Below are 19,030 nucleotides of genomic sequence, written 5' to 3'. Positions count from 1 at the left end.
AAATTTTACGCGAACTTTGTCTCAGCTGACGTGCATCTACTACTTCACATTTATAAATTTTTCAAGAAGGAAACGCAGACAGTACTGTAGGAAAAATCTAAATTGTTCCTTAAGTTTTTTGATGAATCTCTAAAACAAGTTCATCGGTTCGTTCTCTTATGGAAAATCTCCTGGAGATCGAATCTTACTGGCATCAAAAAATATTTTGGCAATAAACTGATGTTATAAAATGAGTAATTAATAAATTTCGAACTTTAATCTTTGACTTTAAAATTATTTGTTTCCCAATTACCAGAAATCTTACCGCGGGCTGTCACATAAAGATAAATAACAGTTTCTAAAACTCCAACACAATTACGAAATTTGTACTTTTAATAAAAAATATGTCAACGGAAGTTTCTTTATCTTAAAAACTTAAAGTATGGAATTTCCACATTAGTTTAGTAATTGATATCTTTAAACAAATATTATCACGTATGGGGTCATCAGAAAAGTTTAATTGTATTTTTTCTTAATTAGATGATAACTAAAATACATATCTCTTCAGTATTAAATTCGAGGCTATTAACGTGGTATTAGTTGAACTAAATTTCAAGTCTTTTGTGTCAACAAATACGATTTCCAAGTATATTGATAACATATGATACGTTAATGACATTTTCAATTAATAATAGAGAAGTATACAGATGCTGATGAAACTGACGAATCACACGGAATAAACAATAGCATTTATGAAACCTAGGTATCATCGATAACCGTAGGCTAATCAATTTCCGCATGTAGTTGTTAATAGCTATCACTTTAACTTCGTTTTTGCCCAGATTAATTTTTTCTTGTTACATTAACCAATCGACCACTATTTAGGTAAAATATGACGAAACAACGGTTTTTTTGAATGATAATTTAATCATGGAGTTTCCGCTCTTAATGACAAAAGAAGTCGATCATAGTTTTTTTATCTCTAGCACTTATTTATGGAATTTCCACATCAATTCCTACTTATCTTTAAACAAGGAATATCATTAATCGAGTCATTAGACGTTCTTAATTGGGTGTTTTCCCATTGAATGATAAGGAAATATGATCTGTCTTCCGGAAATTAAATTGTATTGTTTTAATGTGAACTTTGTTTAATTAATAATGATGAAATTTTATCCATTAATGACACTCTCCGTTAATGATTGAGGTGTATATAAACATATATAAATGCTGATGAGAATTATCAATCACAGGAAGCTTCGGCCAAATCAAGGCATCATTACTATATCGGAGCTATTCCGAATAAAATAACTTATAAAGGTGTAAGTTAGTATTATTGTAATTGCGTAATAAATTTTGAACTTGACAATTTTTTGTCTACAGAAACAAAATGAGGGCAAGTTGGTTCATAATATTTCTTTCGATCGTTGCGGCTGACAATGTAAATGACAGAAGTAAATGTAAGTATAATTGGAATTTATTTCAATAATCGATTTTTTTTCACTTTTGCTTTCACAACATTTTGTATATTATAATCAATATGTGGATAAAAAATTTGTGTTATTTTTTAAAATCCAAACGAGAAGTTAGAAATTTCCATGATTTAGAGTTGAAAAATGTAACGGGGTAAAAATTTAAAATTACAACTTTAAATCAACCTAATTTCCCGCGGTTGATTAATTACCCATAGTACCCCATATGCGTTACTATTTTATCGACTTGTCGCCGGGCGCGCTAATTTAAGGGGCTCGTCCCCAAGACCCAATAAGGAAATGAGTTGGAGTGGTGGATTTTCCGATAAGGGCCGAATGATCGCGAACTTAGATTTGATAAGTGAGTGACAAGAGTGAAAACGGACACAGTCGGACGGACCGGCAGAAGACACGGACGAGTGACCACACGTGAACAGCAAGAGAAGTTGGAGGAAAGAACCAAGTCAACGGAAATCGGCAGGAAGGCTGTTATAAAAAGGGACGCCACGATCGCTGGAAAAATTTAAGGAGAGGTAAACCAATTGTCGGCCGGTTGCCACAAATTATTAAGTAACTAATTAATTAATAATAATTAAATAATTCGTGAGCAGTCGCCATTTCCGATTGGATTAAAATATAAATTGTCGGCAAGAAGAACAGTATTCAAAATAAATTTACACGCGGTCCGTCTGATAATTTCTCGGCAGGAGAGCCAGAAATTATAAATAATAAATCTAGTCATTAAGGAATTGTTATACTATAAATTAATCAATTTTATTTAATAAGAAAAATATAAAATATAAAATTTACAAAACCGAAAATTAAAGGAAAATTAAAAGTGCAGTGAAATTAGTGATAAAAGAATAAGGATATAAGTAATTAAATTTATTAGTAATGGAAATCAGTTCTTGTTGTACAAATTTGTTATTAACGTGAAGACTAGTTGTAAATGGATAAAAGAGAGATAGCGTCAGTCGTTGGCGGCAGTTTTTCGGTGTCAGTAAATTCTTACTCAACAACTTGATATTCGAAAAACTGAAAGTATATAAAATTGTCATGTTGATAAAGTGTCGTTATAAAATTGTAGAATCATTAAAAATTACGGATAGAAATTTAGTCCAGTGGACACATAAATAAAATCGAGATTAAATAAAATTGTGCGTGTAAAATAATCGGGAAAATAATACATTGTAAACGTGTGTGTGAGTGTGAATAAGTCCTGGGGACTCGAATGTAAAACGTGTGTGTGTGTGTGAGAGAAAATTAAGTTTCCTGTGGAAACGGTTTTAAATAATAGATCCTGGGGATCTGGCAAGTTGCCAATTTGTTTTATATAAAATTTGATCCAGGGGATCAGGCCGGTGGCCAATTTCGTGAAAGTCCAGGGGACTAAATTTATTTTAATTTGATCCAGGGGATCAGGCCGGTGGCCATATTCATAAAAGTCCAGGGGACTATATTTTATTTTGATCCAGGGGATCAGGCCGGTGGCCATTTCGTTATTAAAAGTCCAGGGGACTCGTCGTCGTTCAATTAAGATCCAGGGGATCAGGCCGGTGGCCAATTCGTATAAAAGTCCAGGGGACTCATTCGTCGTATATAATAAAAGATCCAGGGGATCTGGCCGGTGGCCAATTTAATATAAAAGTCCAGGGGACTAGATTTTAGTTAATTAGTTGTAAGAATAAGAAGTCCGGTGGACGATTTTGTTAAAAATAATTATAAGGAATAAAAGCCCGGTGGGCATAATTGGGATTTGTTAAATAAAAGTGAAACTTATATTGATATAAAATTGTGTGTTAAATAAATTTAATCCCTCAATCTCCTCACTCTTATATATTTTCAACGACCCTGATTTATAATATTAACATCTCCGGTTCTGGAAGGCCGAGTCTTATCTTCCAGTGGCGCCCTTATTAAGATCAATTAATAAAGGGGCCAAACTTGGCAAGGTTGAGAAATACCCTGTTATAAAAAACTGAATTTGGCTCAGCGATTTGATTTCGCCCGGCCTCTACTCATATTTTCTTATTTACAGCAATTTACGACTCCTGTACTACGCATGAGTGTGTTCGGGATAATTTGGAATTTGGTAAGAGCAAATAGACATTTTATAACTTAACATTTCTGCAGAAGTTGAAAATTTATTATGTACTCATTCCAGAGCTCGGTATATCTAACAACATAAATATGAGTGCTGACCCCTGCGACGATTTCTATGAATTCGCTTGTGGGAATTTCGATAACGTTCCTCCTGATGTTGTTCAAAATAAAAATCATAAAAATTATTTTGACGTTTACGATCTTGTTTCCCGAATGAAACAATTAGTAATGTCAAGTGGTTCAACCCACTCATATCGACCTTTCAAGATTTTGAAAGATTACATGACTTCCTGTGAAAATTTCTATGATAATATTTATGATCCACGTAATTATAATTTAAAATTTTTAAAATATCGGATCATTTCATAGAATTTATATAATACATGACAAACTATTTTATTATAGCTCCTGGTGTCGTGGAAGAAAAATTAGATTATTTGAATGAATTGATATCTAAATTAGGCGGCTGGCCGGCTGTCGAAGGTGACAAATGGAATGAGACTAATTTCGATTGGATTGATTTCACTCTTAAAGCGACTGATATTGGTGTTAATTATGAGTTTTTTCTGAGACGGAGTCTAACGCATCGCCAAAATTTTACCGAATTTTTAGTCGTAAGTAATTTAATTATTTTTATTTTTAATGCGAACAAATGCATAACTTCGTATGTTTATTGCTATAAATAGTTGGATCCACCATTGGACGGACTCATATACGGATTAGACGTTGCTATGATGGAAATTATTTATAGGGGTTCGCCATATCTCAATTTTATGCTCAAGGTTGCTGAATTTTTGGGAGCTAATATGACACGTGCTGAAAATGAACTCGTTGACTTACTGGAGTTTGAAATAGAAATTAGCTTAACAGCCAATAAAATTTTCACAAATTCATTAACTGATGGAAATAAAACTTACGGAATGTCTGTAAAAGAAATGATAGATAAATGGCCGAGTATTGATTGGATGAATCTTTTGAATTGGCCAAAGCTGCCTCGGTCTTACATAACAAATGATTCGATAATTTTCACTAAGAATCACCACTTCATAACAGGATTAGAAAAATTAATTAGAGAAACTCCCAAAAGAGTGCAAGCCAATTACGCAGTGTGGAAGACAATTCAAACTGTGATTCCCTTAGTCCATTCTACGACTCTACGTAAGTTATGGAACACTAATGTAAGAGATCGATTAGGTTTGAATTCCACTGCGTGTATCACACATTTAAAACTAGATCTTCCAGAACTGATGTTGTCTTATTATGTCCATCATCACCCACTTGACCATAAAGTGAAGAGTCAAATTGATCTAATGGCTTTGGATCTTAAACAAAAATTAATAGACACTATAAACAGGACAAATTGGCTGGATGATGAATCCCGGAACAAACTCACTGGAGATATTGAGTCTTTACGGGTTATCACGGGTTATCCCGAGGTATTGTTGGATGACAAAAAAATGGAAGAGTATTTCCAAGGACTCGAAATTACGCCTGATGATTTCTTAAGGAATATACATGCTGCCAATGCATTTAGAAAAAATAAAATATTCACTACGGCTTTAAAGCCAAGTGATGAAACTAATTGGATAGATTTACTGCACGCGGAAATCGACTTGACTTCTGTGAGCGCTTTTAATAGGATGCGCTCTAACTTCATTGGTAATACAATATTTAACGCAGTGTTATTGCTCATAAGTTCGGTAATTTATTATAATTTATTAAACTATTACAGGTATAACTATTCACGTTTCGGAATATTTATTTTTTAACATCAATCGTCCGACTTATTCAAATTATGGTGCCCTAGGAATCCTTTTTAGCCACGAAATGGGTCATACTGTTGATAACTCTAAAACGTTTTTAGATAATTATGCCTTTGAGCATAATCGGTGGAGTTCATTTTCGGTAGAAAAGTTTGAGGAAAAAAGTAACTGTCTCATTGAACAACTTGGAAACTTCACTTTCAGAGGAACTGAAAAAAAAGTTGGTGCAAATATTTTATAATATCACATGATACTAAATTAAGTTATATTTTTCTAATGCTGCTGTTTATTTACAGCTGAACAGTCAAATTTCGATAGCAGAAAATATTGCTGACCATATTGGCATCAAAGTCGCTTATTCAGCTTATCAAGATTGGGTCAAAGTGCATGGGACGGAACCAACATTTCCTACCTTGCCTTATAATCCGAATCAATTGTTTTGGCTATCGTACGCAAATCAGTGGTGTACATCAAAGTGGGTTTTTGAAAAATGGGATGTAAAAGCTCAGCATCCTCCATACGATAAACGCGTTATCGTACCACTTTCAAATACTCCTGAATTTTCAAAAGATTTCAATTGTCCCCTAGGATCGAAAATGAATCCTGTTAAAAAATGTCAGATATTTGAATAGAAATTCTTCATGGACTTTGTCTCAGCTGACGTGCATCTACTACTTCACATTTATAAATCATTCAAGAAGAAAACGCAGAAAGTACTGTAGGAAAAATCTAAATTGTTCCTTACGTTTTTCGACGAATCTCAAAAACAAGTCCATCGGATCGTTCTCTTATGGAAAATCACCTGGAGATCGCATCTTGCTGTCATAAAACAGTATTATGGCAATAAAATGATTTTATAAAATGAGAAATTAATAAATCGCGACATGTGTAAAATTTACAACTTTAATCTTTGACTTTGAAATTATTTGTTTCCCAATTACTATAAATCTTACCGCGGGCTGTCAAATAAAGATAATTAACAGTTTCTAAAACTCCAACACAATTACGAAATTTGTACTTTTAATAAAAAATATGTCAATTGAAGTTTCTTTATCTTAAGAACTTACAGTATGGAATTTCCACATTAGATTCGTAATTGATATCTTTAAATGAATATTATCATGCATGGGGTCATCAGAAAAGTTTTATTGTATTTTTTCTTAATCAAATGATAAGTGAAATATATGTCTCTTAAATTTGAAATTTCAGGCCATTAATTAGTTAAACTAAATTTCTAGTCTTTTGTGTCAACAGAAACGATTTCTAAGTATATTGATAACATATGATACGTTAATGACATTATCAATTAATAATGGAGAAATATACATATGCTGATGAAGCTGAGAAATCACACGGAATATACAATTGCATTTTATGAAATTTTGAATTTTAATTTCAATTCGGCCCCAGATTTATCTTTTCTTGTTACATTAACCAATTTACCACTATTTAAGTAAAATATGACTACATCACGGTTTTTTCAACAATAATTGAATCATGGAATTTCCGCTCTTGATGACAAAGAAATTTGATCATAGTTTTTCTATCTCTAGCACTTATTTATGGAATTTCCACATCTCCAAACAATTAATATCATTAATATGATCATTAGATGTTCTTAATTGGGTGTTTTTTCATTAAATGATAAGGAAACATGATCTGTCTTTTGGAAATAAAATTATATTTTTTTTAAGTGAATTTTGTTCAATTGATAATTTTAAAGTTTTTTGTGACGAGGCACATTAGTTTTAAGAATAATGATAAAATTTGATACGTTAATGACACACTCCGTTAATGGTTAAGGTATATGTATATATATATATAAACATATATAAATGCTGATGAGAATTATCAATCACAGGAAGCCTTGGTCAAATCAAGGCATCATTACTATATCGGAGCTATACTGAATAAAATAACTTATGAATATGTAAGTTAATATTATTGATATTGTGTAATAAATTTTGAACTTAACAATTTTTCATCTACAGAAATAAAATGAGGGCAAGTTGGTTGATAATATTTCTTTCAATCGTTGCGGCAGACAATACAAATGACAGAAGTGAATGTAAGTATAATTGGAATTTTTTCCGACAGTTGATTTTATTTTACACTTTTGCTTTCACATCATTTTGTTTATTACAATCAATATTTGGATCAAATATTTGTGTTATTTTTTAAAATCCAAACGTGACGTTAAAAATTTTCATGATTTAGAGTTGAAGAAACTGCATTTTGCTCAGCGATTTGATTTCGCTCGGCTTCTTCTCATATTTTCTTATTTACAGCAATTTACGACTCCTGTACTACGCATGAGTGTGTTCGGGATAATTTGGAATTTGGTAAGAACTAACAGACATTACATAATTTATTTATTTCTGCAGAAGTTGAAAATTTATTGTTCATTCATTCCAGAGCTCGGTATATTCAATAACATAAATATGACTGCTGACCCCTGTGACGATTTCTATGAATTCGCTTGTGGAAATTTTGATAAGGTTCCTTTTGATTTTGTGCAAGATAAAATGCATCTAGTTTATCATGAGGTTTTCGGTCTTCTTTCCCGAATAAATCATTTAATAATGGCGCGTGATTCGCCCCATCCATTTCGACCTTTCAAGTTTTTGGAAGATTCCATGACTTCCTGCCATAATATGTTCGCAAATAATTATAATTTACGTAATTATATTTTTACATATCCGCAATATCTGACCAATGTCATTGAATTTATTATTTATATGACGAAATATTTTATTTTAGCTCCTGGTGTCGCGGAAGACAAATTAGATTATTTGAATGAATTGATATCTAAATTAGGCGGCTGGCCGGCTGTCGAAGGTGACAAATGGAATGAGACTAATTTCGATTGGATTGATTTCACACTTAAAGCGTCTGAAATTGGTGTCAGTCATGAGGTTTTTCTGAGACGGGGTCTAGAAGATCACCAAAATTTTACCAAATTTTTAGTCGTAAGTAATTTAATTATTTTTATTTTTAATGCAAACAGATCCATAACTTTATATATTTACTGTCATAAATAGTTGAATCCGCCAATGAACTCATTTTTTTACGACCACCTTGCTATACCTGCTTTTGGTTCTGGGGATTCCGCATACTTTGATTTTATGCGCAAGGTTGCTCAATTTTTGGGAGGTAATAAGACACTAACTGCAAATGAATTCACAGAGTCAGTGGCATTTGAATTAGAAATTAGCAAAGTAGCCAGAGGAAGTTTTACACATTCATTAACTGATGGAAATAAAACTTACGGAATGTCTGTAAAAGAAATGTCAGAAAAATGGCCAAGAATCGATTGGATCAAATTTTTGAACTTCCCAAAGGCGTCGCGACTTTATATTACAAATGATTCGATAATTTTCATTAAAAATCACGACTATGTTACGAGATTAGAAGAATTAATTACAGAAACTCCCAAAAGAGTGCAAGCGAATTACGCAGTGTGGAAGACAGTTCAAAGTGTGATTCCCTTTGTCCACTCTACGTCTCTAATTCGGTTATGGAAAATTTATAACAAACGACTAACCATGCCGGATACCGCAACGCCTTGGTGTTTCCTACAATTACAACTGCCTGTTCCAGAACTGATGTTGTCTTATTATGTCCATCATCACCCACTTGACAGTAAAGTGAAGAGTCAAATTGATTTGATGATTTTGGATGTTAAACAAACATTAATAGACATGATAAACAAGGAAAATTGGCTGGATGATGAATCCCGGAATCAACTCGTTGAAGATATTGAGTCTTTACGGGTTATCACGGGTTATCCCGAGGTATTGTTGGATGACAAAAAAATGGAAGAGTATTTCCAAGGACTCGAACCTACGTCTGGTGATTTCTTAAGGAGCGTACATGCCGCTATTGCATTTCAAAGGAACAAAATATTCACTACAGCTTTAAAGCCGAGTGATCAAACAAACTGGATAGATTTACTGCACAGAAAAATCGACTTGGATTCAACAGCTTTCACCTTGATGCGCATTAACGTAATTGGTAATACAATATTTAACGCGGCGTTATATTACTTTCAAGTTCGGTAATTCATTATAATTTATGAAACTTTACAGGTCTAGGTATACCGGTTTTGGGAAATTTATATTTTAGCACCAATCGTCCGAGTTATGCAAATTATGCTACTCTAGGGTCCACTGCTAGCCACGAAATCGGCCATATTGTTGATCACTCTAAGACGTTTTTGGATAATTATGCTTTTGCGCACAATCGGTGGAGTTCATTTTCGGTAGAAAAGTTTGAAGAAAAAAGTAACTGTCTCATTGAACAACTTGGGAACTTCACTTTCAGAGGAACTGAAAAAAAAGTTGGTGCAAATATTCTATAATATCACATGATACTAAATTAAAATATATTTGTCTAATGCTGCTGTTTATTTACAGCTGAACGGCCAATTTTTAATAGCAGAAACTATTGGTGACCAGATTGGCATAGAAGTCGCTTATTCAGCATATCAAGATTGGGTCAAAGTGCATGGAACGGAACCAACAATTCCTAACTTGCCTTATAATTCTAATCAATTGTTCTGGCTATCGTACGCAAATCAGTGGTGTGAATCAAATTGGAGATTAGACAAATCGAATTTAAATGATCCACATCCTCCATATGATAAACGTGTTAACGTACCACTTTTAAATACCCCTGAATTTTCGAAAGATTTCCATTGTCCCCTAGGATCAAAAATGAATCCTGTTAAAAAATGTCAGATATTTGAATAGAAATTCTACGTGGACTTTTTCTCAGCTGACGTGTATCTACTAGTTCGTATTTATAAATTTTCCATAAGAAAACGCGGAAAGTAGTGTAGGAAAAATCTAAATTGTTCCTTAAATTCTCCGATTAATCTCAAAAACAATTTCATCGGATCGTTCTCTTATAAATAATCACCTGGAGATCGAATTTTGCTGTCATAAAAAAATATTTTGGCAATAAAATGATTTTATAAATGAGAAATTAATAAATTGCGACATTTACAAAATTTGAAACTTTAATCTTTGACTTGGAAATTATTCTTTTCCCAATCACCAGAAATCTGACCGCGGGCTGTCAAATAAACATAAATCACAATTTGGTGAGCTATAACACAATAAAGAAATTGTTACTCTCAATAAAAAACTACACGGAGAAAGATGTTGGTTCAAAACCTACTAATTTTTATTATGCTGTCGACGAAACTTGAAACAGGAAGGGAAGCATCCAAAAAATTATTATGCTCTTATGAAAAATTATTATGCCGCATCACAATTATTATAATGTATGGAAGTAATTTTTATTAAATCTTATCGATAAGTGTCTCGCGCGAAGTATTATGATACAGCATAATAATTTTTCGTATGAGCATAATAATTTTGTGGATGCTTCCCTTCCTGTTTCAAGTTTCGTCGACAGCATAATAAAAATTAGTAGGTTTTGAACCAACATTTTTCTCCGTGTACTTTAATTAAAGTTTCTTAAAATCCAGCTTATGAGTATGGAATTTCCACATTAGTTATATAACTTATATCTTTAAACAAATATTATCATGCATGAGGCCATCAGATCAAGTTTTATTGTTTTTCTTCTTAATTAAATGATAAGTAACATATAACGAAATATATGTCTCGGAGAATGAAAGTTACAGTTTAGTGTGCTCGGTTTAGTTCCACTAAATTTAAAGTCTTCAGGTCAACAAAAACGATTTCTAAGTGAATTGATAACATATGATACGTCTATAATACTCTCAATTAATACTGAAGAAATATACAAATGCTGTTGAAGCCGAGGAATCACACGGAATTTACAATAGCATTTATTAAGCCTAGGTATCATCGAAAACCGGAGGCTAATCAATTTCCGTATGTAATTGTTAATAGTCTATAATAATCATTTTAATTTTGTTTTTACCCCAAACGCATTATTTCTTGTTACTTTAGCCAATTGACCACTATTTTGTTAAAATATGACGAAATACCGGTTTTTTTTAACAATCTTCAAACAAAGAATACCATTAATCGAGTCATTACATGTTCTTAATTGGGTTTTTTTCCATTGAATGATAAGGAATCATAATCTCTTGCGAAAATAAAATCATATTCTTTTAATGTGAACTTTGTTCAATCAATAATTTTTTAGTTTTTTGTGACAAAGCAAATTACTTTTAAGGATAATGATAAAATTTTATCCGTTAATGACACTCTTCGTTAGCGATTGAGGTATATATATATAGATGCTGATAAGAATTATTAATCGCAGAAAGCTTCGGCCAAATCAAGGCATCATTACTATATCGGAGCTATACCGAATAAAATAACTTAGAAAGATGTACGTTAATATTATTGTTATTGTGTATTAAATTTTGAATTTGACAATTTTTTATCTACAGGAATAAAATGAGGGCAAGTTGGTTGATGATATTTCTTTCGATCGTTGCGGCTGACAATATAAATGACAGAAGTAAATGTAAGTATGATTGGAATTTTTTTTGACAATTGATTTTTTTACACTTCTGCTTTCACATCATTTTGTATATTATAATCAATATGTGCATAAAAAATTTGTGTTTTTTAAAATCCAAACGAGAAGTTAAAAATTTCCATGATTTAGAGTTGAAGAAACTGCATTTAGCTCAGCGATTTGATTTCGCTCGGCCTCTACTCATATTTTCTTATTCACAGCAATTTACGACTCCTGTACTACGCATGAGTGTGTTCGGGATAATTTGGAATTTGGTAAGAACTAACAGACATTTTATAATTTACATATTTCTGCAGAAGTTAAAAATTTATTGTGTACTCATTCCAGAGCTCGGTATATTTAATAACATAAATACGAGTGCTGACCCCTGCGACGATTTCTATGAATTCGCTTGTGGGAATTTCGATAAAGTTCCTCCTGATGTTGTTCAAAATAAAAATCATAAAAATTATTTTGAAGTTTCCGATCTTCTTCCCCGAATTAATCATTTATTAACGGCGAGTGATTCGCCCCACCCATTCCGACCTTTCAATTTTTTAAAGGATTTCATGACTGCTTGTAATAATTGGTTTGCAAATAATTATAACCCACGTAATTATAATTTTATAAATTTCAAATCTGACCATTGCATAGACTATATATATATATTATATAACGAAATATATTATTATAGCTCCTGGTGTCGTGGAAGAAAAATTAGATTATTTGAATGAAATGATATCTAAATTAGGCGGCTGGCCGGCTGTCGAAGGTGACAAATGGAATGAGACTAATTTCGATTGGATTGATTTCACACTTAAAGCGGCTGATATTGGTGTTAATTATGAGGTTTTTCTGAGACGGAGTCTAGAGGATCACCAAAATTTGACCAAATTTTTCGTCGTAAGTAATTTAATTATTTTTATTTTAATGCGAACAGATGCATAACTTTATATATTTATTGCCACAAATAGTTGTATCCACCATTGGAAGAACTTCTATACGGAGTACAAATTGCTATGACTAAATTTGGTTCTAGGGATTCACCATATTTTGATTTTATGCGCAATGTCGCTCAATTTTTGGGAGCTAATATAACACTGGCTGAAAATGAACTCGTGGACTCACTGTTATTTGAATTCGAAATTAGCAAAATAGCCACTGGAATTTTGACATCTTCATCAAAGGATAGAAATAAAAATTACGGAATGACTGTAAAAGAAATGTCAGAAAAATGGCCAAGAATCGATTGGATCAAATTTTTGAACTTCCCAAAGGTGTCGCGACCATATATAACAAATGATTCGATAGTTTTCATTCAATATCGCGACTTCGTAACAAGATTAGAAGAATTAATTACAGAAACTCCCAAAAGAGTGCAAGCCAATTACGCAGTGTGGAAGACAGTTCAAACTGTGATTCCCTATGTCCGCTCTACGACTCTACTTACGTTGTGGACAATTTATAACAGACGACCATTCATCAGTTATCCCGCAAAGAATTGGTGTTTCTCATATTTACAACAACATATTCCAGAACTGACGTTGTCTTATTATGCCCATCATCACCCACTTGACAGTAAAGTGAAGACTCAAATTAATCTGATGATTTTGGATGTTAAACAAAAATTAATAGACATCATAAAGAGGGTAAATTGGCTGGATGATGAATCCCGGAAGAAACTCACTGGAGATATTGAGTCTTTACGGGTTATCACGGGATATCCCGAGGTATTGTTGGATGACAAAAAAATGGAAGAGTATTTCCACGGACTCGAAATTACGCCTGATGATTTCTTAAGAAACTTACATGCTGCTGTTGCATTTAGAAGAAAAAAAATGTTCACTGCAGCTTTAAAGCCGAGTGATCAAACTAACTGGATAGATTTACTGCACAGAGACATCGACTTGGGTGCAGTAGCTTTCTCCTCGACGCGCCTTAACTTAATTGGTAATTCAATATTTAACGCGGCGTTATTACTCATAAGTTCGGTAATTCCTTATAATTTATGAAACTTTACAGTTTTAGGTATTCCGATTCTTGGATATTTATTTTTTAACACCAATCGTCCGAGTTATGCAAATTATGCTGCCCTAGGATTGGTTACTAGCCATGAAATGGGCCATATTGTTGATCACTCTAAAACATTTTTAGATAATTATGGTATTGAGCATAATTGGTGGAGCTCATTTTCGGTAGAAAAGTTTAAGGAAAAAAGTAACTGTCTCATTGAACAATTTGGAAACTTCACTCTCAGAGGAACTGAACGAAAAGTTAGTGCAAATATTTTATAATATCACATGATACTAAATTAAAATATGTTTGTCTAATGCTGCTGTGAATTTACAGCTGAACGGTCAATTTTTATTACCAGAAAATATTGCTGACGATATTGGCACACAAGTCGTTTATTCAGCATATCAAGATTGGGTCAAAGTGCATGGAACGGAACCAACATTTCCTAACTTGCCTTATAATTCGAATCAATTGTTTTGGCTATCGTACGCAAATCAGTGGTGTACATCAAAGTCGGATTTGAACAAACCGTATTTAATGGGCTCGCATCCTCCATATGATACACGTGTTAACGTACCACTTTCAAATACCCCTGAATTTTCCAAAGATTTCCATTGTCCCCTAGGATCAAAAATGAATCCGGTTCAAAAATGTAAGATATTCAAATAGAAATTCCACGTGGACTTTGTTTCAGCTGACGTGCATCTACTAGTTCGTATTTATAAATTTTCCAAAAAGGAAACGCGGAAAGTAGTATAGGAAAAATCTAAATTGTTCCTTAAGTTCTTCGATTAATCTCAAAAACAAGTTCATCGGATGGTTTTCTTACGAATAATCACCTAGAGATCGAATCTTTCTGTCAAAAAAAATATTTTGGCAATAAAATTATTTTATAAATGGAAAATTAATAAATTACTACATTTACATAATTTGATCTTTTGACTTTTGACTAGGAAATTATTTTCTTCCCCAATTACCAGAAATCTGACCGCGGGCTGTCAAATAAATATAAATAACAATTTTGTGAGCTATAACACAATAAAGGAATTTTCACTGTCAATAAAAAAATATGTCAACTAAAGTTTCTTTATCTCCAGCTCTTGAGTTCGGAATTTCCACATTAATTTCATAATTTACATCTTCAAACAGATATTATCATGCATGAGGTCATCAGATAAATTTTATTGTTTTTATTTTTAATTAAATGATAAATAATATCTGACGAAATATATGTCTATGAAAATAAAGTTATAGACCTTTAGTGTCACTAAATTAAAAGTCTTTAGGTCAACGAAAACGATTTGGAAGAACATTGATAAGATTCGAAATGTTAATGACACTTTCAGTTAATGATAAAGATACCTTTTAATAAATATAAGAAATCATGGAAAACATACATTAGCATTCGTTCGATCAACCTATAACGAGTAGAAGTAATACAAATAATAAAAGTGTAAGCATATGTTAATGCTGTTGACTTTATTTTAGAAAATTTATTTAAAATAATTCTTAAGTTTAATTATAGACGCGTAATAAAGTCTTTTCTAAATATTTTGTCATTCAAAGAACTAAAATGTGGGTGAATTGGTTGATACTATTTTTCTCGGTGGCAACGGCTGCTAATTTGAACAACAAGATGAAAAATAGAGGTAATGATAAGTTTAATTAGTCATTTGTAATTAGAATTAACTTATAGTAACTTACATAATACAAAAAATTTTTAAATATTATGCTCTCTAAACATGAATTAGTGAAAATAAGTGAATATTCACTAATTCCAAGTGCAAGCCGAACCACCAATTTCAAAAAGTGGTTCGGTTGGCGCCCAGAATTAGTGAATATTCGCTTATTTCACTTATTCATGTTTAGAGAGTTGTAATGATTCCCGTACATAACGTTGACTAACGTAGTATATAGGATTTATTCCGATATTATATGGGAATGAAACCCATATTGATACTCTCTCAAAACAAATTAGTGAAAATCCCATGACAATCACTATATAGCAGTGAATAGTCACTCATTGCCAGTGAAAATTGTACCACTATTTGAATCAGTGACATACTTTTCACTGGTAAACAGTGAATAGTCACTATTTTCACTATTTCAAATTTAAGGGAGTAGGAACGGTCACTATAATTTGTATAGGTGCCATTCCTACAATCGATATTTGAAAAAAAACCTGTTTCCATACGATATGGGAACCGTTTGCATAATGTTTTGTAATTGTTACCGTAAATTTTACTTCGTGTACATATTTTAATGAAATAATATTATTGACATTCACATTTACAGCAATTTACGACTGTACTGCTCATGAGTGTTTTCAGGATCGTTCAAAATTTGGTAGGATGTTATAGACATTTTATAATTTATTTACTTCTGCATAAGTTTAAAATTTATCTACTTATTTCAGAGCTGAATATATTCAAAAGTATCAACGCGAGTGTTGATCCCTGTGACAATTTTTATGAATTCGCTTGCGGTAATTTCGATAACGTTCCCTCTAATCCTGGTCCAAATGAAAGCCATGAAGATTTTTTTAGCACCTTCGATATTTATTCGAAAGTCGACGATTTAATCAAGGCGAGCGATTCGCCAGACCCATTCCGACCTTTCAACTTTTTTAAAAATTTCATTACTGCCTGTAATAATTTGAATGCAAACAATATTCATTCAAGTAATTAGACTTTTTTATATCTGCGAAATCTGACCGTTTTATAGAAATCATATTAATGAAGAAAAATATCATTTTAGTTCCTGGTGTCAAAGAAGACAAATTGGATTATTTCAATGAACTGATATCCGAATTAGGCGGCTGGCCGGTTGTCCAAAGTGACGAGTGGAATGACAGCAATTTCGATTGGATTGATTTCATTCACAAAGCGTCGGATAACAGTTTAGGTGATAGTGTTTTTCTGAAACTAAACTCACGAGCTCGGGGAAATTTTACGAGTTTTTATTATGTAAGTATGTAAATAATTATTTCTTGGGGTTGCAGCGAACAGTTTTCAAATCAAAAATTAACATTCGATTTCATTGAAATTTTCTGATCCCTAACTATTTTTAATCCATACAATTTGTTAGAAATAACTACTCAGGTATTGTTTAATTATTGTTTATTGATACAAAAGACAAATAAGTATATTAATTAAGGGCATTCTTAGACAATGCCCCCCACTTCTGAAAAATATGCAATGACTTTCAACTGTCATAACTGTATTAAAATTTGATTAATTAATTAAAAAAAAATTAAAACCTTAATTGAAAAAAGGACAACGTAGTCGTAATTTCGTGGAGATAAAGAATTTTTAAAAAATTACTTACAATTGATTTCAATTGAGAGTTAAACGAAATTCGTTGAATAAATTTTAGCCACCAAAATTTAAAAATTCGAATTATAAAATTGACATGATGATTTTACTGAAATTTATTTAACGAATTTTGTTTAACTCCTAATTGATATCAAATGTAAATAATTTTTTTAAAAATCTATATATCAGCAAAATTACGACTACGTTGTCCTTTTTTCAATTAATGCTTTAATTTTTTTTTTAATTAATTGATAAAAATTTGATACGCTTATGACAGTTGAAAGTCATTGAAAATTTTTAAAAAGTGGGGAGCACTGTCTGAGAATGGCCTTAATATCAAATTAGCTACACACTGAATTTAAACTAAACAAACAATATTAAATGAGGTTAAATTGACAGAAATATAATGTTAAATTATTTGCAATACAATGACTCTAAATCTGGACAATCGACTCTTGATGGTGAAGAATTTCAGCTCGACTAACTACAACAGAAAAATTATTAGTTATACATCCAGTACTCTCAGTACTCAGTATACTTCCACTACTTCATTAAGGGTCAAGGGGTAGTAGAAGGTAACATTACCAGGTATACTGAATACAGGACTTTACAATGAACTGTATACTATACAAACATGTATTCACATATCGGTATACTAAATACAGTGACGTTGTACTGTGCAAATTTTCTCTAATATAAATTTAAATATTAATTCTAACACAATTTTTATAAGAACAGATGTAAATTTTAGTTCATTTGTTGTCATGAACAGTTGGATCCACCATCGGCTGAATTTTCATATAGAGAAACAGAAGATATAAAAAATAATGATATCGTAAGGGGTTACTATGATTTTATGGTCGATGTTGCCGAATTTTTGGGAGCTAATAGAACTCTAGCTGCAAAGGAACTCTGGGACTCAGTAGAATTTGAATTTAAAATCGACGAAATAAGCAATGGAATTTATACATCTTCGTTAACTGATGGGAGTAAAACTTACGGAATGTCTGTAGAAGAAATAATAGAAAAATGGCCGAGCATTGATTGGATTAAGTTCTTAAACCCTACAACGCTGCCGCGACCCTACTTTACAAATGAATCGATAATTTTCATTAAAAATCACGACTTCGTAACAGGATTAGAAAAATTACTTAGAGAAACTCCCAAAAGAGTGCAAGCCAATTACGCAGTTTGGAAGACAATTCAATTTGTGATTCCATATGTCTACTCTACGACTCTGTCCAAATTTCTAGCAACTTATTTGGAAAAGAAATACTCGAGAACTGTCGTTATGAAACATCAATGCTCGTACTATTTTCCTGTCTTGTTTCCGGAACTTACCTTCGCTTATTATATAAATCGTTACCCACTTAAGAGGGAAGTTAAGTGTCGCGTTAATCAGATTGCTCTGAATGTTAACAGAAAATTGACAGATATTCTAACCAGGATGAGTTGGTTGGATTATGAATCCCGAGATAAACTTGTTAGAGAAATCGAATCTACTCATTTTGTAATTGGCTATCCCGAGGTTTTGTTAGATGACGAAAAAATGGAAGAGTATTTCCGAGGACTTGAAATTACCTCTGATAATTTTCTAAAGAATTATATCAATGCTATGGCTTTCATAAAAAACAAAGCTACCGCGAGATCAGTGAAACCGAATGATCAGCTCGATTTGACAGACATGTTGAGATCCGTAGTTCCCATGTCTTCGACTGGTTTTAGCGTTGCATATGCTAACATCATTGGTAATAGAATATTTTACGGATTTCTATTGCTCTCAGACGGTAATGTCAATTAATTTGTGAAACTTTCTAGTTTTAGGGCTCGCTTCTATCAAGAACTTACCTTTTAGTATCAACCATTGGAATTATATAAATTATGGTGTGCTCGGATACATTATGAGCCACGAAATGGG

General features: G+C 32.3%; 2 protein-coding genes across 2 annotated transcripts; both read left to right on the top strand.

The window, feature by feature from the left end:
- The first annotated feature begins 3,641 nt into the window (after window positions 1-3,641).
- LOC130673247 (neprilysin-2-like) lies at window positions 3,642-5,949 on the top strand. The gene is made up of 5 exons (XM_057478204.1): window positions 3,642-3,879; window positions 3,960-4,168; window positions 4,241-5,213; window positions 5,287-5,537; window positions 5,614-5,949. The coding sequence occupies exons 1-5, from the start codon at window positions 3,642-3,644 to the stop codon at window positions 5,947-5,949; spliced, it is 2,007 nt and encodes a 668-aa protein (XP_057334187.1).
- A 1,921-nt stretch (window positions 5,950-7,870) lies between these two features.
- Window positions 7,871-10,068, top strand: LOC130673246 (neprilysin-2-like). Its single transcript, XM_057478203.1, has 5 exons — window positions 7,871-7,996; window positions 8,078-8,286; window positions 8,359-9,331; window positions 9,406-9,656; window positions 9,733-10,068. The coding sequence occupies exons 1-5, from the start codon at window positions 7,900-7,902 to the stop codon at window positions 10,066-10,068; spliced, it is 1,866 nt and encodes a 621-aa protein (XP_057334186.1). The 5' UTR covers window positions 7,871-7,899.
- Window positions 10,069-19,030: the final 8,962 nt, after the last annotated feature.

The sequence above is a fragment of the Microplitis mediator genome, chromosome 8, assembly GCF_029852145.1.
Source record: "Microplitis mediator isolate UGA2020A chromosome 8, iyMicMedi2.1, whole genome shotgun sequence".
NCBI classification, from domain to species: domain Eukaryota; kingdom Metazoa; phylum Arthropoda; class Insecta; order Hymenoptera; family Braconidae; genus Microplitis; species Microplitis mediator.
This window is presented reverse-complemented; position numbering and strand designations above follow the sequence as displayed.

Excerpts from the sequence above, each read along its gene's own strand:
- LOC130673246 (XM_057478203.1), top strand. The coding sequence starts at position 7,900 with ATGGCGCGTGATTCGCCCCATCCATTTCGACCTTTCAAGTTTTTGGAA. Across the intron at positions 9,332-9,405 it reads GATGCGCATTAACGTAATTG|GTCTAGGTATACCGGTTTTG; the intron begins GTAATACAATAT and ends GAAACTTTACAG. Across the intron at positions 9,657-9,732 it reads TCAGAGGAACTGAAAAAAAA|CTGAACGGCCAATTTTTAAT; the intron begins GTTGGTGCAAAT and ends GTTTATTTACAG.
- LOC130673247 (XM_057478204.1), top strand. The coding sequence starts at position 3,642 with ATGAGTGCTGACCCCTGCGACGATTTCTATGAATTCGCTTGTGGGAAT. Across the intron at positions 3,880-3,959 it reads TGATAATATTTATGATCCAC|CTCCTGGTGTCGTGGAAGAA; the intron begins GTAATTATAATT and ends ATTTTATTATAG. Across the intron at positions 5,214-5,286 it reads GATGCGCTCTAACTTCATTG|GTATAACTATTCACGTTTCG; the intron begins GTAATACAATAT and ends AAACTATTACAG.